The sequence below is a fragment of the Crocuta crocuta genome, unplaced genomic scaffold (assembly GCF_008692635.1).
Source record: "Crocuta crocuta isolate KB4526 unplaced genomic scaffold, BGI_CrCroc_1.0 scaffold306, whole genome shotgun sequence".
Taxonomy (NCBI): domain Eukaryota; kingdom Metazoa; phylum Chordata; class Mammalia; order Carnivora; family Hyaenidae; genus Crocuta; species Crocuta crocuta.
Window position 1 is genome coordinate 2,129,318 of NW_027529630.1, and position 19,631 is coordinate 2,148,948.

The 19,631-nt window shown below is 57.6% G+C and overlaps 1 protein-coding gene across 2 annotated transcripts in view; it reads left to right on the plus strand.

Moving 5' to 3' along the window:
• The window catches only part of RELT (RELT TNF receptor), an 18,165-nt gene extending 491 nt beyond the window's left edge, over positions 1-17,674 (plus strand). The window contains exons 2-11 of one of the 2 annotated variants that reach the window (XM_077762246.1): positions 11,198-11,266; positions 12,260-12,334; positions 12,443-12,609; positions 12,821-12,900; positions 13,516-13,773; positions 14,863-14,943; positions 15,164-15,245; positions 15,418-15,675; positions 16,117-16,315; positions 16,457-17,674. In XM_077762246.1, the coding sequence (XP_077618372.1) occupies positions 11,222-11,266; positions 12,260-12,334; positions 12,443-12,609; positions 12,821-12,900; positions 13,516-13,773; positions 14,863-14,943; positions 15,164-15,245; positions 15,418-15,675; positions 16,117-16,315; positions 16,457-16,504 (1,293 nt within the window). In that variant the 5' untranslated portion in view covers positions 11,198-11,221 and the 3' untranslated portion in view covers positions 16,505-17,674. The remainder of the gene's footprint in view (positions 1-11,197; positions 11,267-12,259; positions 12,335-12,442; positions 12,610-12,820; positions 12,901-13,515; positions 13,774-14,862; positions 14,944-15,163; positions 15,246-15,417; positions 15,676-16,116; positions 16,316-16,456) is intronic. The other variant, XM_077762247.1, reaches the window with a different exon arrangement.
• The last annotated feature ends 1,957 nt before the right edge of the window (positions 17,675-19,631 follow it).

A 19,631-nucleotide genomic window follows, 5' to 3' on the forward strand; every position in this document is an offset into this window, starting at 1 on the left:
GCGCTCTGAACGGTGTCAGCCCGTGACTGTGGGTGACACGGCGCGTGAGGCGGCCCAGTCCGGGAGAACGTGTGGCCGGGACACTGGGCAGTGACGCCGGGGCCAAGCGGGAGACACAGAGGGGCTCTGTGTTATCTCTGACAGGCCGAGTGAGTGCGTGTGATTGTGTGAGAGAGACCCCAGGTCCCTGCGGGTTACCCTGACCCCAGCTTACTGTGAGACCCCGGTCACTGGGGTCACTGAGAGTGTGTGTGGCCTGGAACGAGACCAGAGCAGGGCCAGAGCGTCTCCCTAATGTGAATGTGAGGTAGAGAGAAACCCCAATGATTTGGAGAACCAGCCTCCAAATCACTGGGGCCGTAGTGTGCTCATGGGCTCAAGTCGTGTGTGTGTGTGTGTGTGTGTGTGTGTGTGTGTGTCTCCAAGGCTCAGGAGAATGAGTAAGAGGCAGAAACAGGAGGGACCTCAACCACCTGCCTTACATAGAGGGAAGGCCAGGGGTTGCTTTAGAACTGTCCCTAAGAGGGTGCCTCTCAAGATCTCAGTTTAGTCAACCTGGAGGACCCTGAGTGACTTGTTCTGGCAGAGGGAGAGAGGCCAAGGCTGGGTGACATCTGCTGAGGTGACTGACTCTTCTGGCAGCAGCTGAGGGGCCCCAAGTTAGCCTCAGGCTCCACCTCCCAGACACGCTCACACACTGAGGTCCCAGATGCCTGGCAAAGCTTTGTCCTCCGGAACCTGTATTCTCAAGGGGCCTGTCTTCCTCTCAGACCCTGCCCCCATTGGGCCTCAGTCTCCCTTTCTGGGCACTGAGGTGTTGGGCTGTGAATCATCACTTTGGGATCCTCTATTGTTTTTGGGTCAACTGCCTCTGTTCTCCCCTCCCTTCAGGCAGAAAGACTGCAGTGGGGGGTGGGGGCAGGCTGGCTGCTGGAGACACGGTGGCCCAGGGGCTGTGGTGACAGGGATGGAAGCACAGCTCCTCTGACCAAGCTCAGAATTGTGATCCGTAGACATTGACTTCTCTGGCCCCGGTCTCCTTCATTTCCCTCTGTGGGGGGAGAAGGGGCATGGACTTGCTCCCCACGAGTGGTTTCTGATCTGGAGAGCCGGAGCAGGTCCCCTTCACCATCTGGGCTAGACCCTCTGAGGTCCCCACCCCCACAAGAGGGTCTGTTGGGTTCATGCAGGGTGGAATGGAAATTGGGCTCTCTAGACCAGGAGGGGTGAGGGGGTATCTGCTAAAGGATCTGGAAGTTCTGTCCCGCTCTGAAAATGTTGGGTACATTCTGTGTTGGAGCGAGGGTAGGGGGACAGGGCCAGGTGCTATGCTGAACACTTTATGGTGTACTCTTGTTGAATCCTCACAGTGGTTCTGAGATGGGACTATTTTTCAGAGAAGGAGACTGAGGCTCAGAGAAGCAAAGTGACTTGCCCAAGGTCATGCTGAATCCGGACAGTGCCTGGACTGGAATTCAGGTCTTCTGCCTCTGAGATGCTTGGAGAGGGCCACCTACCTTTCTGATATCTGTTCATGACTTATATAGGCTTCCTTCTCTTAAACCTGGGCTGGCAAGCATGGCCTATGTGAGTTCTGAGTGTAGTGTGTATTTGTACACATGTCTGTGTGGGTGGGTAGGTTATGTGGTCTTCCTGTTCCTCCTCTTCCCTTCCCCCAGGTCTCACCCCTAGCCAGAGGTCACCAGAGAGGCCTGTCTCCTGCCTTTTAGAGCCTGCAAGTGGCTCTGGGAGCATCCACAAAGCTACAAAAAGTGTTAGGAGTCAGCAGCACAGCCCAGGCTCTGGGGGAGGGGGGGTGACGAGGATAATTGAGAGTCCCAGCTGACCTTCACCATACCTGAGAGGCTCTATTCCACTATTTAGAGTTGCTCTGGGGGTATTTTCCCAAATCTACCCACAAGCTGTGGTATGGGGTCAGGCTGGGGGTGACCTGGGGTTGCCCTGCCCTCTCAGTCCTTCAGTGTCCCCATTCTTCCCAGAGGCCCCACTAGTTCTGACCACTGTTGCCACTGGGCTGAGGGCTGGAGCTGGGGGGTCAGGGTGTCCCTTGGTCCTCTCTGGCATGACTGGGGCTGTGCTTCTTGGGGCTGATCAGAATAGCTGTCGTGGTCTCCTGGGGCTGAGCCTGAGTTATTTCTATCCCCAGCAAACAGGGAAATAGCTCTGGGCCCAGGGCAGGGGTGGAAGAGGGGAAGGGTTAGCCTCCTCTTCTCATCCTAGCCCTGGTCCAGGCCCTCCCAGCCCTACCCTGTGCCCTGCCCAAGCTAAAGCTTTCTGGGAACTTGGGCCTCCCAGAAGGACTGTGGGGCCAGGCTGGGTTTCCACATATGGCCCCAGTTGGGACTGATGTGAGTGCTGCTGGAGAAAGGTAACTGTGTCTGGCCAAGGAGGGGAGACTTTGGGGGGCAGTCAGCACTCCAGCCTGCTCACAGGATCAGCTTCATTTTACAGAGGGAGAGACTGAGGTTTGAGAAGTGCCGAGACTTACCCAAAGCGTCCAGAAACCTGATACCCTGACCCTCACCCTCCAGACAGGTACCTACGTACCTTCTGTCCTGCCACACGTTCCCCGGCAGACTGGATGTGGCACCAGACTGGAAGCAGGCCCCAGACATGCCTTCACAAAATCAAAGCTCCCCTCTGTCGTTCCACCCTGGCCTTGCTGTCCTGCCCCATTTCCAGTTCTTCCACATGCTGTCAGGATCGTCCTCCCTAAGGCAGCTTCCTTTTTTTTGCCTCCATAATACAGCCCAGACTCCTGATCCGGGCGTCAACACTTTTCCTTCCAAGACCTTCTGAACTTTACATCACCTTCCTCTCTCCCTACCAGATGCCTTGGGTCAACTCTGCCTTTGCTCTAGCTGGCTTCTCTTTCTGGAACCCTCCCGGCCATTCAGGGTACAGCCTCCCCTCACCCGGGAAGCTCTCCTGGCCCAATGTTAGCCCCCTTCATTGTTGCGGTCCACCTGTCAGGTGTCCCCCCTCACCTTTGGGAATGGGTGCAGGTATGGGACACTCATGGGCACTACATACCCAGCTGGGAGGGGCAGGCCTGGTCAGCAGCCTGCCCTGTCTTGCTGCCATAGCGATGCTGGCCCGGCCTCTTCCTGAGGAAGGGCAGTCACTGTAGGCTGAGGGCCTACTGTGTTCTGGGGGGCTTAGAGATGAAGACCCATGGCCATCCTCTTTGAAGGGGCAAATGTGGTGTTTGCCATGGGCCCTCGTCAGACAAGGCTCTCATTCAGGGCCAGCACATTCCCTGCTGTTTGCCAGGCCCTGGGCTCAGGTCTCAGCAGTCCTGCAGAGGATCCTGTTCCTTCCAGAGCTAGTCACTGGGGAGCCGAAACTCAGAGGGCAGAGGGGACCAGTCCTAGTCTGAGTCACACAACCATGGCACTGGAGTCTGGCGCTCAGGCTTTTACCCAGCCCTGTCTCCAAGTGGAGGCAAGGGTTGTCTGGCATTCGTTTCCACTGAAAGATCATGCTGGCCACCTGCACTGGGAGGAAGACGTGGTGGGGCCTTCCGCACCTGGCCTGGCTGGATAAGGCCAGACTTGCTTTGTTACTTTGTTACTTTGTTATGGGGCTGGCCCTTCTGCCAGGCAGGAGGGAGGGGTGCACCAGAGGGGAAGGGGTTTTGCCTGAGATCAGCTAGTAGGGGGCCCATCTGGCCCCATCCCCACTTGGGATTGAGTGTTGCTGGGACATGGACTCTGGCAGAGCTCAGTATCCATTCTTTGCAGAGGCCCTGGGTACCTGGCCTGGGCCCTTCTGCCACTGGTTGGGGCTGGGGTTGCAAGGAGGACAGGAGGGAGCCAGTGCTGCATCCCTACTGTGTGCCCAGCCCTGGAATTAGGACCCCAAGGCTCTCACATCTTTAGCCTCATGCCCTGAGGGTCAGCAGTCCCTTCTAGGTTTAGGTAGGGAAAAGAGGGCCCAGTGAGGGGAAGGGACTTGCAAGGCCCTAGTGTAACTAGGATCTTAACCCAGGTCTGTTTGCCTGGAAGGCCATCCTGGGAAAGATGAGAGCTCTATAAATAAACTGCCCAGTGGCTGTGAGCCTGTGCCCTGGCTACTTGGCACAGAGAGAGGGATGGGGGGGGGCCTCTGCAGCCAGTTAGAAGGGGGGGTCGAGTGTGTGGGTGGAGAGAAGGAAGGAGGGGCCTAAACTTGGGTCTGCATATTGTAGTCACTGTGAGAAGGAGCAGTGAACTCTGGGAGTGGCCTGGCTCCCCTGTGTGCCCAGCTTCCTGCATGTACTTTCCTGCCTGCCTCCTTCCTTCTTTCCTTCCTTCCTTCCTTCCTTCCTTCCTTCCTTCCTTCCTTCCTTCCTTCCTTCCTTCCTTCCTCTCTCCCTCCCTCCCTCCCTCCCTCCCTCCCGGGAGATCGCAGATGGCTGAAGGGGCCAGGAGAGGGGAGGGTCCACCCAGACAGGGAGCCTGGGAAGGCTTTCTGCAGGAGGTGGCACCTGGGCTGAAGCCTGATTGTAAGAAGAGCCACTGTTCTATGAACTCTGGATCTTCCAGCCACACCAAGAGGTCAGCTGAACAAACACAACTATCCCCAATTACAGAAGAGGAAAGTGAGGCTTGGGGATGTGGGGCCAGGTCCTGACTGCTCAGCACCCTTCCACCTTCCTGACTGTGGCTCCAGCTGGCATGGGAGCAGGTGGATAGAGGCTTGGTATAGCAGCTGGGAAATGGGCACCCAGGGGTCTCCCTGGGAGGCCAAGGCTCCTCTGTCCATGCTGCTGGGATGGATGTTGGGTTCCCCAAAGCACACTTGCTTTCTCCAAAGCCACTGGATGACCTTGGCTGGATGCTGCTTAATTCTGAGCTTGGCGGCTCCTCTGGCCCTTGTGGGTTGTGGTGAGAACTGATCCTCAGGAGAGGTTTGGTCTGGTCAGCCTTGTTGACAGTGGCTCCACTTATCCCTGTAGCACCCCTGGGGACAGGGACCAGAGCCCTTGTTTGCAGAGGATACCCCTAAAACTCTGGGAGGGTAAGTAATTTGCCCAAGGTCACAGAGTCACTTGAACCAGGAGTGACTGTTCTGGAGCCCAGCCTCCTGCCTGGTGCTGACCCCAGTCCTCAGTCTCCATGGGTTGGGGCCTGCCCTGGGATTGCTGGGGAGAGGGGTCTCTTTCCCCAGCAGCTCCAGTCTAGGGGAGTCTGAGAACAGGGCAGGCTGGGCCTGTGGTCTGCCCTCAGTCTCTTGTGAAGCCTTGCCCAGGTCAGGTTGATGGGGGGCCTGTGCTGAGCGGACTCGGGGGCTGTCCTGGCACATTAGTGATTGGTTCCAAATGTGCCGCTGGGGCTGGAGGCAAAGGTGGCTTCTCAGAGGAAGAAGTAGCAGTAGCATGAGTGAGTGGGCTGTTGCCGTCCTGCCCTGGAGCCAGGGAGACAGCCCAGGACTGGCTCAGGCTCCCTGAAGGAAGCCCAGCATGCTAAGCGGTTGGGTGTCAGACTGGAGAGGGCCTGTAGGAGCAGCAGCAATGCCAGGCCTGGGGTGGCGAGGATAAGGGCTGCCTGCCCCCCACCACTGGGGGGTTAACCTTGTCTCCTTGGAGACCAGCCTGCTACAGGGTACTCCTTAGTCTCCCTGAGCTTCCGTTTCTTCGTCTGTGATGCCTGGGACCTTATCTTTGAGGCCTGGAACGGAAATGAGGTGTGCAGTTAAGTGTTAAGGGGGTTTGGAGAGCCCCAGCTCTGCCCTAGAGAGGACTGTCTGGTTTAGTGCCCCCCTCCCATAGCCCCAGACTCAGCTCAGGTAAGGGACAGGGTTTGCAGCTGTTCTGCACCAGACTGGGAGGAGCGGGGTGGGCCCAGTCTGGCCACCTCAGCCCTTTTCTTAGCTTCAAGGGCCAATTAGCTCCCTCAGCCCCACCTGCCCCCCTCACTTCCCTGAGCCTCTGAAGTGCAGGCTGGGGGCAGCCTGGAGGTTTGAGGGCAGAAAGGGTAGTGGTGAGCCAGAGAGCAGCTGCTGTGTGCCCTGGTGTGGGATTGGGGGTTCACGTGCATAGAGTCCTTACCCAAGAGCTGTGCCTGGGAAACCATGGCTGCCCAAGGCTGGGGTGGGAATGGGAGTACCCTTCCCACTGAGTGGCCCTGAGGTAGCCTCTGCACAACTCTAGGCCCCCAGCCTGGAGCTGGGCTCCACCTCAAGACTTGCTCTTCCTCCCCCTGGGATTCCCAGCCTTTCCTGGGCTTCTGGCTTCTCACAGGTGCCACTCACTGCCTTTTCCCGCAGGAGCTGGTACGTAGGGCAATGTACAAGTGAGGATGGATGCAGGGAAACCCCAGGGACCCCCAGGAAGGGGGGCAGTACCTCCCTCCCCAGGGCCTGCTTGGGTGCTTTGTAATAGCCTCTCAGCGAACCACTTCTGTTTGCCACTAGCTCCCTAGCCTCTGCCGTCGGGTTGGCAAACACTCAGAGAACATCTGTTGTATGCTGGACCCTCAGCTAGACTCTAGGATTAAGGGAGGCAGGAGTGAGGCAGGAGGCAGAATCAGACAGACCTGGGCCCCTGCATCACCACTTATTGGCTGTGTGACCCATACAAGTGATTGCCTGTGGCCTCAGTTTACCCAGGTGTGAAACAGGGATGCTCATGAGGAGTAGAGGCAGCTCAGACTGAGGGTCCAGCCCGAGGGAATGAGGGCCAGGTGCCTTCCCTGTGAAGGTGGAGGATGGAAAGGAGGCATGCCTAGCTGCCCTCACCGCCACCCACTGTGGACACTGCCCTACTTCAGCCCCAGTTGCCAGGGAACCACTGGGTTCCTCACTAACCTGGATTTCTCTGTTGATGGGTGGCCTTTGTCTTTCTGCCTCGAGTGGCCGAGTAAGGCCTGTGTCCAGCTGTGTTTCCCGCCTGTGTCCAGCTGTGTTTCCCGGTAACTGTAGCCTCTGGAGGCTGCAGGGAGGTCCACAGGCCCTAGAGCCACCGGCTGGGAAACACAAGTACCTGCCTCCCACCCTCTGCTCCAGGTGGGGACCTGCCTCCCACCTCTGTCTCCCCAGTCCGGTCTTCTTGGCAGGCAGCCCAGGGAGCCCTCTGAGAGGCTAATTGTTCCATACCTCTCCTCTGCCTACTAACCCTTCCAGTCTCCCGTAGACCCTTAGGACAGTGCAGGCTTCTCAGCTTGCACCCAAGTCTTGGTGTGACCTGGGCTCTGCCCACCCACCTATCCAGACCTCTCTCCCTTCTTATACTCTCCTACTTCCCAGATCCTCACCATGGTTAATCCAGCACCTCCTGTTGCAGGCTCTGGGCCAAGCATATAGAAGAATCTCTTTTGTACCTCACACCTGCTTGTCTTTCCCCGCTTCATAACTTATACATGGGAAAACTGAGGCATGGTGAATGCTTCCTGAGGGCTCCTTCTTTGTCAGGCCTTGTGCTGAGTATTTAAGGTGAATTTTCTTAGCCTTACAACAGCCCTCTTTCTTGGTGGGAGAGGGATATCCACAGCCACAGAGCCCATGAGGAGCAGAGCAAGGCAGGCTGATTCTCCCAAGTTAGGCCAGGGGTTCAGATGCAGTTTCATCACCCTCTGCCTAACCCCACCCTCTGGGCTCCTTAACAGTGATCCTGCTCTCTGGCCCTCCCAGCCTTGACAGAACCTAGATGCTCTCTTGATCCCTGTCCCCTTTCTCAAACCCATCCCCTGTTCAGCATACACAGGCCTACTTACCAGGACCCCGGCCCTGTGCTGTACACTGGGCACACAGGTTGTGGGAAAGGGGCCAGGTAGGTTACATGTGGATGATGACTGCACAGGGGGAGGTAGTGCTGGGGGCATTCCAGGAGGAGGTAAGAGGCCTTGAGCTGAGCTCTAAAGGAAGAGTAGGTATTGGCCAGGCGATGGGAAGGGTTTCTGGGTGGAGGAAACAGCAGGTACCAGTGCCTGGTTGGAGAGGCAAGTGTAGGGGAGTGAAAGAAGCTCAGAATGGCTGGGGGCAGGGGCCAGATCCCAGTGTAAAGATACCTAGACTGCAGGTGGGGCTCAACTGGAGGCCAAGGGCAAGAGCCCTTGCAGATTTCAGTGGAGCTTCGGCCGAGGCCAGGTTGAGGTTGGAGAGTGAGTGCGTGGAGAGGAGGGCCCCAGGCTGGGGCCTCATGAACCTACCAAGCTTCAGTTCTGGGAAAGAGGAAGCTGCTGAGGCCTGGGTGGTGTCACAGCTTCCTCTTTCTCTGAGGCCTCCAGGGCTGCATCTCCCTGGGGCTCTGCTGCCCTGGGTAGTTGGTTTTCTTCCAGGGAATTTCTGGTTCTAATTGTTTGGGCATTTTTGGAGGTGGGGGTGGGCTGCCTGTTAGGAAGCCTGCTCCCACTCAACCTGTTTTTTGTGGAGGCTCCAGACACTGCTGGGGGAGGGCTTTGTGGTGAGACAGACATCCCTGCCCTTCCTGTTGGATTNTACTTAATTACAAACCAGAGCTGAGGTGCCGAGGGAAAGAAGGGAGTGATGGGGAGGAAATCACAAGACCTTTCTTAGCCTTGTTACCTCACTTAAACCTAATCATGATCTTGCCCTGGGAGATAAATATCCCCATCTTGCAGATGAGGTTACTGAGACCCAGCAAGGTGAAGCAGGGGCTCAGGTCCCTCAGGGAGTTGGTGGCATTGGGGTCAGGTCTGGGCTAGGAGACTTGGAGGGGCCAGAGTGGCCTCTAAGCTTACTTCCTCCTCTGCCCCTGGGGCCCTGTTGGGTTTTTCTCCTCTGCCAGGAGCACTGGGCCCTGAGAGGAGGCTCCCTGCTGTGGGCCCGGGTCTGCCCACCCACCTTTGACAGCCTTCTTCCAGGAGGTCCTCTGGAGGCCTCGGAAGGTCACTGACTTCCTGGCCTTAGGACTAGGCTGAGAGGTGGGGATGGAGCCCTTATGGACACCCAGCCGGCCAAGGGGCTTTAATTTGAGCTTGCTTTTCAGTCAAGATTCCAGGACTTAGAGATGCTGGAGTCCTGGTGGGAGAGAGGGTGCGGAGAGTCAGGTCAGAGCAGCAGGTGTGGCCATGTGTGTACACGGAGGGGGTTCTGGGTGGCCTACCATGGGCTGCCTGGCCGGACAGGTTCATCGGGGGCTCAGTCTGGCTGAGCGAGGGGGCTGGGAGTGCAGCTGTAAGCAGACTCCGGCGGCCAGACTGGAATAAGTACCAGTTTGGGATAATTAGAAGGCACGTAATTAGAAGGCGTCAGGGCACTAGGCGGCGAGTGTCTGAATGTGCCTGAGTGGGCCCTTGCTGGCTTTGGGTCTGGGCCTTTGGACCCCCATTTCCTCCTGGAAGTCTTAAGATCACGGTTCCCCATCGGCCTAGAGGTGAGCAGCTGCCTGGCCCGTCACTGTGGGCTCAGGTTCCCCAGTAGGTGCCAGGCAGGGCCAGGGGTGGGTCTGGGGTCCTCTCCTCTGTGGCTGTGGTGCCTCTTTTTACCCCTGGTCCAGCCTCTGTGGGGCCAGCCTGAGGCTTTGGGGCCAGAAACTGGAAAGGAAGCCTTGTGACCAAATCAGAGTAGGGGACACGTAGGGGGATGGGTCTGAGTATGCTGCCTGTTGGGTACTGACTGCCAGGGTGTGGCCTTTATGCTGTGGTCCGACCTTCTCCTGTCCCAGGTTTTCCCCTTAACTGGCCTTGGGCCAAGAGCTGCTGCCCGTAACCTGGAGAGTCCGAGGATGTTGTGCCTGGCGCTCCTCCCCCTCCCCTGTGGTGTAATTCGAACCCCTGTCCGCTGCCACCGAGGTCTGTGTAGGCGGATCAGTTTCCTCTGGCTCCTTTTCCAGGTGGGAAGGCCAGGCTACCTGTGCCCCCGAGGGGTTCTCGTGTGACCTGGGGTCTACGGCAGGCAGCGCTTCTCCCACCAGACTTGGCATCAGGCAGCACAGGGCTCTGGGTAGGGTTTCCTCAATCTGCTGGGGGTACCCTGGGCCAGTGGCACTTGGGGGTCAGACGTGATACGCCCTGTGGCTGAGGCCTGACAAATCCAGCTTCCTTCACCCTCCTAAGCCTGAAGCCAGGCCTCCTGGAAATAAGTAATGGGATTCCCTTGTTTTGCCACGGTCCCTTTTGTCTAAACTGAATCCTCCTTCCTGCTCTTCCAACCTGCCCACTGGCTGGAGGCTTTTCTCCAGACGATGCCATGCTTGGAACCTGGGTGCTCAGCCTCAGGCCAGCAGCCAGCCCACTCAGTGTCCTCACCCTATCTCATGGTTTGTTGGCCCTTCCCGCCATTTGGCAGGGGGCATTTCCCTGTTCATCTGTTGGCCGTTGGTCAACAGGGATGTGCAGTCCCTGAGGACAGGGATGGTGTCCGTCTTCTATTTCCTGTGCCAAGGGCAGTGCCCGGCACACAGTGGTATGTGCCCGAGAGAGGACAGAAGGCTGAACGCGGGCTGCTATGACAGCAGAAGGTCTGCTCCTGCTCCAGAAATGTAGTCAGACCCATCCCAGTGTTGGATACCTTCCATGTCCTTCGGTGGAGAAAAATGCCCTTTGGGGAGTGGGACCCATGGTGGCGCCAGGACTGTGACTCCCGGGGCGGTGGGGTGGCGCGGGGGAGACATGCAGGAGCTTTGGTCCCAGCATGGAGAAAGGGAAATCTAGAGAAGCTTCTGGAAAGAGAGGCCTTTGTGTTCGGCTTTGATGGCTGAGGGAAAGGACCTTCCTTGGAGTAGAAACAGCAAGAGTGAAGGCAGAGAAGCAGGAGGGGGCGGGGCCCACAGGTGGTCCAAGTGGCGGGAGCCTGGGAGCTGGAGATGAGGTGCAGTGTCTGGGCATGGGGGGATTGAAGGCCCCTTTAGCCCCCACCACTAGGACTGCTGCTGCAGGCTTCCTTCCTCCCAGGGTCCCCCTGCTCATGTCCCTGTGCACCTGTCTATTTATGGAAGGGAAAGGAAGCCCTTCCTACTCTGGGAAGTCCCCCAAGTCTGGTAGAGCCCTCTGTCCCCCCTCCTCTGCTGCCCTGGGAGGCTGGCCCCAGACAGGGCACCCCCACCTCTACTCAGGCTGTGGGGGAACGGGGAGGTGCGGCGAGTGTAGGCCAAACCACCCCAGTGTTGCCTGCCCAGCAACACCTTGCAGTTTCCCGTCCAGTCTTGTCCTGGAAGCAGTGCTGGGAGGACAGCAGTTGCCTGCCTGTTCCCGCCTCCTGCTGAGCCTCCTCTCCTGGTGCGTGTTTGTTGTAGGCTGGTAACTCCTGGGGCCTGAGGATGAAGCTGAGCCTGCCGCACTGGTCCCTGTCCTGCCTTTTTGTGGTGAGTTGGGGATGGAACTTGGGACTACTGAACCCTGCACAAGCCCTCTGGGCTCAGGAGCCCCATGCCAGCTGCCATGCTAGGGTTAGTCACACAGCTAGCTCGTCCTTTGCAAAATCGAGGCAGTCCAACCTGTGTGGCTCTTGGTGCAGGAGGCCTCCTAGGGCTTGGCAGATGCTGGGGCCTGAGACGGGCCCCAGAACCTCCTATGTGACATTCCCTGTGCCCTCCAGAGTAGCCGGCTCTATTCTGTGCTTGTTACCCAAAGTTGGGACCAAATTAGAGGACGGGTTTGGGGGGGAATCTCCGCACAGCAGGAGGGATTCAGGGCAGATAGTTCATTCCCGGATTGGGGTGCAGAGGGAGCTGTCAGTGGAACGTGCTGGGGGAGGCCAACTGAGATCCCTTCCTTGGGATGTATCCTGCCCTGTGTGGGTGCAGGAGTGGGAGCTGGCTGGCCTTGTGTGGAGATGTCACAGAGGTTGTGGTCCCAAAGACCCTGCTGAGGGCCCAGAACAGGAAGCACCGGCTGCAGACTAAGCCCCAGGGATGATGAACAGGGGCCGGTTAACAACATGCCCAGCTGTGGTGGCAGGGCTGCAGCTGCAGGAAGGCAGACGGAACTTGAGTGAGGAATTCGGAGGCATTTCCTCTCTACCGTCCCGGTTAGCTGGAATGGATGTGACTCAGGGACCCAAGGGCTTGAGATCCTGATCTGGCTCTGTCTGGGGTTTTCCATCACTTTCTAGCAGTGGATGTGGTTTTCTTTCTACCTAAGGCAGTGGTGATGTGGCAGGTATGGGACCAGCAGGTTTTACTTGGAACATGAGGGATTGAGGTTAGAGAGCGTCCCTGAAACTTGGGGGCTGGCCCTGTGTAGTCAGTGGTCCCCACTCCTGGGACACTAGGAAGCAGGTGGTGGATAGATGGCCCCAGAGATGCCACATCCCAGCACTTTCTGCTCTCAGTGTGTCCTGCCTGCTGTTCTTCCAGCTGCTGCCCTGGCCTCTGGCCACTCCAACATCAACGACCCTTTGGCGATGCCCACCGGGGGAGGAGCCCAGCCTGGTGAGCTCACCCTGCCCGCCTGCCCTGTCCTGGGAAGACTGTTGAGGGCCAGGGGCAGGTTTCCCAGACCTGACTCCAGGCTTAGTTCTCATCCTTTCCCTCCCACAGGACCTGGGGCAGGGCACATTATGTAGGTCCTGTCCCCCCGGCACTTTCTCTGCTTCATGGGGCCCTGGCCCGTGCCAGCCCCACTCTCGCTGCAGCCCTCGAGGGAGGCTAGAGGCCCAGGCAGGCACAGCGACTCGAGACACCTTATGTGGAGACTGCCAGCCTGGGTGAGCCATGGGGTGGGACTTGAGGGCTCATGGCTAGGTGACCAGGACTTTGGGTCTTAGGGTCCCAGCCTCACCCACCCCCTGAGCAGGCCTCAGACTTCCTGTCTGTGAAATGGGATGGGACAGGACCAGTGAGTATGCCTGGCAGGAGCCTCTCTTAAGGATAGTAAGGATAGTTTTTAGGCTTCAGTGATGTCTTCTCTCTCTGCAGGTGGTTTGCTGCTTCAGGGGTCCCCCGTGTCTCCTGTCAGCCGTGTTCCTGGACACCTCTGGGTACTCGCAGCTGTTATGGTGAGTGACAGACAGGGGTAGGACTGGTGAGGGTGTGTATAGGAGGGGATCCAGTTAGCTTGATTGAGCCCAGGGAAGGATGTGTAGCCAGCGGGTGTCCAGCGAGATGTGTTCAGTTGTTCCACTGGTAGTGTGTCTGCTCACCTTGTTTCTGAGGAGCAGAACCCATCCAGCAGGTGGCAGTCATGGCGAGGGGCGCCGAGGAGCTAACGTCCTCCCTGTCTCCTGTCCTCCCCTCAGAGACACATGCAGATGCGTGCAAGCATACACACCCCTTGCCTGCTGTCACTTTCTGAGGCCACTAACTCATCGGCCCAGTTGAGGGGGGGGGTGGGATCTGGTGTCCATGTGGCGAGGCATGTGCTTGGGTACTGTGTTCACCCCAGAATGACAGGTGGACAGGGGACTGAGGGTCTGGCTGTCCTGAGGTCTGAGGAGGACTTGCTCAGGCTGACTGACAAGTAGGGGTGGGTTGGCCTTTGCCTCCCCAGCACGTGGAGAGTGGGCAGTGGGTGGCTCTGGACACATTAGTGGCCCCCCTCCCCCATTTAACCCAGGCCCTGGGCCTCTCTGCCTCCATCTTTCCTCAATGCTTCCATCTTCTGTGGCGCTCAGAGCGGGGACAGCGGGCCAGACGTGGTGTGGAGGTGGCAGCAGGGGCCAGCAGCGCTGGGGATACGCGGCAGCCTGGGAATGGCACGCGGGCAGGCGGCCCTGAGGAGACAGCTGCCCAGTATGCAGTTATTGCCATCGTGCCTGTCTTCTGCCTCATGGGGCTGCTGGGCATCCTGGTGTGCAACTTGCTCAAGCGGAAAGGCTACCACTGCACGGCCCACAAGGAGGTTGGGCCCGGCCCTGGAGGTGGAGGCAGCGGTGAGGCTCAGCCTGGGGTCTTCAGTGGGGAGGCCAGAGGGTAGGGGCTAGCCCAGCCCAGCTCAGCTTGGGGGTTGTTCAAGGGAACCTGTTGGTCTAGAGGGACTAACAGGGAGGGGCCTGCAGAGGGCTAACCAGGAGGGCTTTCTGGAGGTGCTGCATGTGGCTGCAGAGGAGACTGTGTGAAGTGACAGAGTGGAAGGAAAGGTGAAGTGGCTTCAGGTGATGACAAGGGCAGAGAAGTCAAGTGGCTTCAGTCAAGCAGACACCGTGAGGGACTCCGGTTTCAGCTACAGGCCGTGGTTTGAGTTAGGAGTCTTGGAACCAGAGGGAAGAAGTGTTACCNCTTTCCTCTTCCCTGCACTGTCCCTTGACCTTGAATCCTTGAAGGTCAATAGGGCCCCCCATGCACACACACTGCCCAAAGAACTTGCGGCCAGGTCAAGGTTGAACCAGTGCTTCTCATGCCTGTGCCACAGGCTGCACCACTGGCCAGAGTCCTTCCCGGCTCCTGATGCTGCTGGCTGGCAGGGGCAGGAAGTGCACAGGAGCTTTGGGCAGGCAGGAGGATGGCAACTCAGGCCATTTTGTCTGGGACTTGATTTCCTAGCCTAGGTCTTCCTTCAGCAAGTGGCCCAGGATTGTTTGTGTGACTTATTCTCGTGCTCTTGAGGTTTGGGCCCTGAGGGCCCTCAGACATATGGACAGGGTGGTGTGCAGGGGAAGTGTGATAAGCCTAAGCCTGGAATGGCAGTTTGCCAGAGAGCTGTCCAGGGTTCTGGGCAGAGAGACCGCCCACAGCTCCCTGAGGCTGTGCAGGGGAGATGATAGGCCCCATAAGAGGCTGCTCCCCTCACCCCCCAATTGCAGGGACCAGAGGTAATGAGCTTCCAGAGCCCAAGCTGAGGCCTGGAGTGCCACCACTGCATAAACACCTGGCTTGCAGCACAACTCCTAGGAAGGCCTGGGGTGCCCTCTGCTGCCACATCTTGGTGTAGCTGTCAAGTCTGGAGTCAAGCCTGGAGGTCCCGCCCACCTCAGTCAACCCTCCACTTCCTCAGGACTATGGCTATTACTTTTCTTCCACAGGGATCAACCCTGCCTACCGGGCTGAGGACACCAATGAGGACACCATTGGGGTCCTAGTACGCCTGATCACGGAAAAGAAAGGTGAGGGGAGGTCTGACCCCATTCCTATGCCTGGGAATGGATGGTCGCCTCCCTACTCCGCCCCTCCCACTCGCATGCCTGGGGCCAGCCTGGCACACTCTCATCAGTATGGCTGAGGGGTAGAGAAAAAGGCACAAGGCCCAGAGTGGGGCAGGGTGGGGGTGCATGGGGAGTGCCCCTCATGGTCCAGAGCCGGGTTCTGACCACAGCTGCCCAACAGAGAACGCGGCGGCCCTGGAGGAGCTGCTGAAGGAGTATCACAGCAAACAGCTGGTACAGACCAGCCACAGGCCCATACCCAGGTGAGTGGGCAGGAGACCAAAACCCACAAGATAATCAGCCCGCTTCCTTAGGGATTCACCACTTGGGGTATGTTCCCTTTCATGTTCCTGATTCCCCTTCACTACCTCCTGGGACCTGCTGGCCCTGGCACTGGCCTGCCCTAGTGACTGCTCCCCACTGTGCCCTCTGCAGGCTGCCACCACGTCCCCCCAGCATCCCACACGTCTGTCCGCATCGCCACCACCTCCACACCGTGCAGGGCCTGGCTTCACTCTCTGGCCCCTGCTGCTCCCGCTGTAGCCAGAAGAAGTGGCCCGAGGTGCTGCTGTCCCCTGAGGCCGCAGCTGCCACTACTCCCACTCCCAGACTCCTGCCCAACCCAGCCAGGGCTCCCAAGGCTGGGGCCAAGGCAGGACGCCAGGGCGAGATCACCATCTTATCTGTGGGCAGGTGAGGTGGGCATAGATATAGGAGGGTCGGGGAGAGACGTTACAGCCAGGGTGGGAGAGACTGGGCCCTATTTGAGCCCTCAACATCCTGCTTGGTGATCAGTCCGTCTTTGGCCTCAGTATGCCTCTCTGGGCAGTGGGAGAGTCATCAGGGAGAAGTCAAGTCTTCCAGCTCTGCTGTGTATCACACCAACCCTTGGGTTGCCAGGGAAGGGTCCTGGCCTCCATCACACCTTGGGCCCCTCAAGCCAAAGGACCATTTACCTACAGCCTAGGGTTGAGGGTGGTTAGGGGCTCATCTGTGGGTGAGAGGGTATAGGAAGGGCTCAGACTCTGGTCCATGAACTTGTTGTGGGACCCTGGCAGGTGTGGTAGCCTTTCTAGACCTGTGGTTCCCTTTAATGGGATTATCGCACCACCACTCCTCACTCCTCCACCACAGGTTCCGAGTGGCCCGAATTCCTGAGCAACGGTCAAGTTCAGCAGCCTCTGAGGTGAAGACTATCACGGAGGTTGGGCCTTCAGGGAGTGATCTCCCTGGCTCCCCACAACCTGGCCTCCCCACGGAGCAGCAGGCACTGCTGGGAAACGGTGGAAGCCATACTAAGTGGCTGAAGCCCCCAGCAGAGAACAAGGCTGAGGTGAGGGCTATGGGGGAAAGTGTCAGTTGGCACTTGGGCTGACCCTGAACTGCAGATGGAGTGGGGGTGGAGGTACAGGAGACCCTGGGCAGGGAGCGCAGAAGCCCCTGACTCCACTGTGATGCCTCACCTGTCTCCCAGGAGAACCGCTATGTGGTCCGGCTAAATGAGAGCAACCTGGTCATCTGATGGTCTATCTCATCTGAGAACACGGCAGCCCTGCCCTGGGAGGTTCTGAAGGCTTCCTGGAGGAGGGAGAGCTGCAGCTGGGAGTGTGAAAGAAGTAATGGCCCAGCAGACAGAACAGCAAAGGCCAAGGCCTGGAGGTGGGAGTGTCCGCCCCAGTGAGGAGGCAGGCCAGCTGGTGGGTGCTGTGTGCAGGAGCAGGTTGAGAGCCCCTCCCCTGTCCCTGTCACCCACTTCTTTCTCTGAAAGATGCCCTGACCCTGTGTCCTAGCCCGGCCAGATCCTGGGACCCTGCAGGAGCCTCTGTACCACTAAGTGGCAAGGCCCTGGCCTGGCAGGGAAGGAGCCCTCTGCCTGGCACTCCTGGCCCCACACCTTGGTAATTAGCTGCCCTTGCCTCTGTATAGGGCCCTGGCATTGACCTTCCCCCCCCTTCTTCCAGTGGGCCCTGTAAAGGGAAGGAGCAACAAAAAGCCATGGACTGGAGACTTGAGTTCCCAGGTTCTAACCACGGGCAAGTCCCTGGCCATGACCTGGTTACAATTCTTCTGACCATGAAGTGGGAAGAGAAAGGTATCTCAGGGCTCAGGGCTTCTCCAGTTCCTTGCAGGTTCTGGTCTGGGTCATGTGAGGGGAGAGCCTGACTCCTTGCCACCCCTCCAATTAGTAGCTTTATCTGGCCCCATTTTTGCGGCTTCTAGGGCCTCTGCCTTCAGGACCCCATGGGGCGGCCCGTCCCTGGCTCTGCCTACAAGAAGGGGCTTAATGCATGTATCTGCCCCCCACCCTGCTGTTTTTATTGAAATTGGTACCACAGTCTTGACCTGGGCAGGGCTGTGGTACGGGGTGCCAGCCTGCACAGCCACCCCAAGATCTCAGGAGCTTTCAGGGAGAGGGGTGTGTGAGGGGCTGGTGAGGTGCCTCTGGCCTCCGTGGTTTGTGTGTCCCTGTGGTGTTGGTGTCTGTCCCCCAGCCTGGGCAGTGCAGGCGACTGCCCAGCCCTGTCCCTATGTCCACTCTGGCTCAGCAACCTGGTTATTTATGTGGGGTCGTGCAGGCATGGGCCCCACTGCCATCCCTATTTCTCTTATTTATTGAAACTTGGCTGTTGTCCTGTCTTTGTCTCCATTCCCATCCATTTACTGGATAATAAAAGGTGGGAAAGTCGTGTCATGAGGAGCTTCTTTCCCTGTGCCTCTTCGCAGGTCGTTTGCCCATTCACCAAATAGCTCTGGGTCAGGCACGGTGTTTGGGACAGACCATCCCTTCCCTTGCAGTGTCAGGTCTGTGACAGGTGGGCACAGGGACAGAGGTGAAGTGGGGCTGAAGGAGGCCCCCTCACTTCATCAGGTTCTCACTGAAACCCCTAGAGGCAGTGCTGTCCAATGGAAATATATAGTATGCACCACATATGTAATTTAAAATTTTCTAATAGCCACATTTTAAAAAGCAAAACAACAGATAAATCTATTATCAATAACGTATTTAAGCCACTATATCTAAAGTATTTTCATTTCAGTATAGTCAATATAAAAATTATGCATGAACCATTAATTTTGTTTTGAAATCTGGTGTGTATTTTATACTTAAAGCACATCTTAATAAGAACTAGCATATTCAAGGACTCGATAGCACATGTGGTTAGTGGCTCCTGTCTTGGATGGCACAGCTCTAGAGGAAGAGGAGCCTGGGAGATGGAGGAGGTAAGACAGATCTGTTGGGAGCTGGAGAACATGGGAAGGGGAAATGTGGTCCTCAGACAAGGAAGAGCATGTGCAAAGGCCCAGGGGAACTACGCAGACCTGGAGAAGCTAGAAGTTGAAGGTGACGGGTATGGAGACTGGAGTGGGTGTGGGCAGCAGGAGGCAGCTACACACACTCTTGGTAGCCATCAGTCTTATGCCAAAGATGCCAAGGAACCTCTAAAGCACTTAGGAAGGGGAGCTGTTCAGCTCACCCTTGGTCAGTGTGGAGGGTGGAGCCGGAGTTTGGCATGGAAACTGTTGCAGCTGTCCAGGCAAGAAGTGGTGGAGGCCAGGGTGTGGGGGCAGAATCCAAGAGATTCCTAAGATGGAAGTGCTAGGACTTGGTAACAGCAGGTGGGTCAACAGGTTAGGGCCAGCTGAGTGGGAAAAGAGGAGGAGCAGCCAGGAGACAGCTGTGATACAGCCCCCTGGGCATCTGGAATGTGAAGACCTGAAGTGCTCGAGAGACCGACCCAGGCTACAAGAATATCTAGAAGCACTCATGTAGGCGTTTGCACCAGGACTGGACCGAGAGAGAGGGCTTGAGGCAGACTCTTGGGCTGCTCCAGAGGCGCTGCCAAGGAGGTGGGAAGGAGACCAGGAGACTGCAGTGTCCTGCAAGTGAGGGAAGGGGAGCGAGGGGCAGGGTGGGTCACAAGGCCAGGTGCTGCCACAGGGTCAGGACCGCAGCAGCCCCTGGTTAGTGCACATGGGGACATGGTAGAGCTGGACCAGGTCTGAGTGGATTGAGCTCCCTGCAGAAGCCAGATTGTGACAGGCTGGTGGGGACTTAAGCTCCAGAGAGGTAAGTTTTTTAGTTAATTCTGGGTTCTCTGGGTATTTGGTATATTTTTTAAAGATGGAAGAAGGGGACACATTTAAATCCTAATGGAAAGTCCCAAGGAGAGGCTAAAAAACCAGATACTGATGTGTGGTGGAGCCTGGGGAGGTGTGGAAAGGGACAGCCTGTGGGAGCCCCATACCTGCTGGGTGAAGGTGACTGGTCAGGATGGGACTCCAGGAGGCTCAGTTCATGTTGGCCCTTGCTGTTCCTGAGGCCACAGGTGCCACTACTCCCACTCCTGGACTCCTGCCCAACCTGAAGGCTGGGGCCGTGGCAGGATGCAAAAGTGAGATCACTGTCTTGTCTGTGGGCGGAGGCCCTTCTGTGCAGAAGCCATAGCCTGGCCCAGTAGCAGCACAAAAAACCTCCTGCCTACAGGAAGCTGGACAGACGTGCCTTGAGATAGGATCTCTCCCTGCCTCTTACTTGCCTTTCCAGGGCATAGGCTTCTCTTTCTGAGGTGTGGAGAGGGAGGGCACCTCCTAGGGCCCAGGAGACAAAGCTTTAACTGCTCTAGGAGAGAGAAGGAAAGGAGAGATCA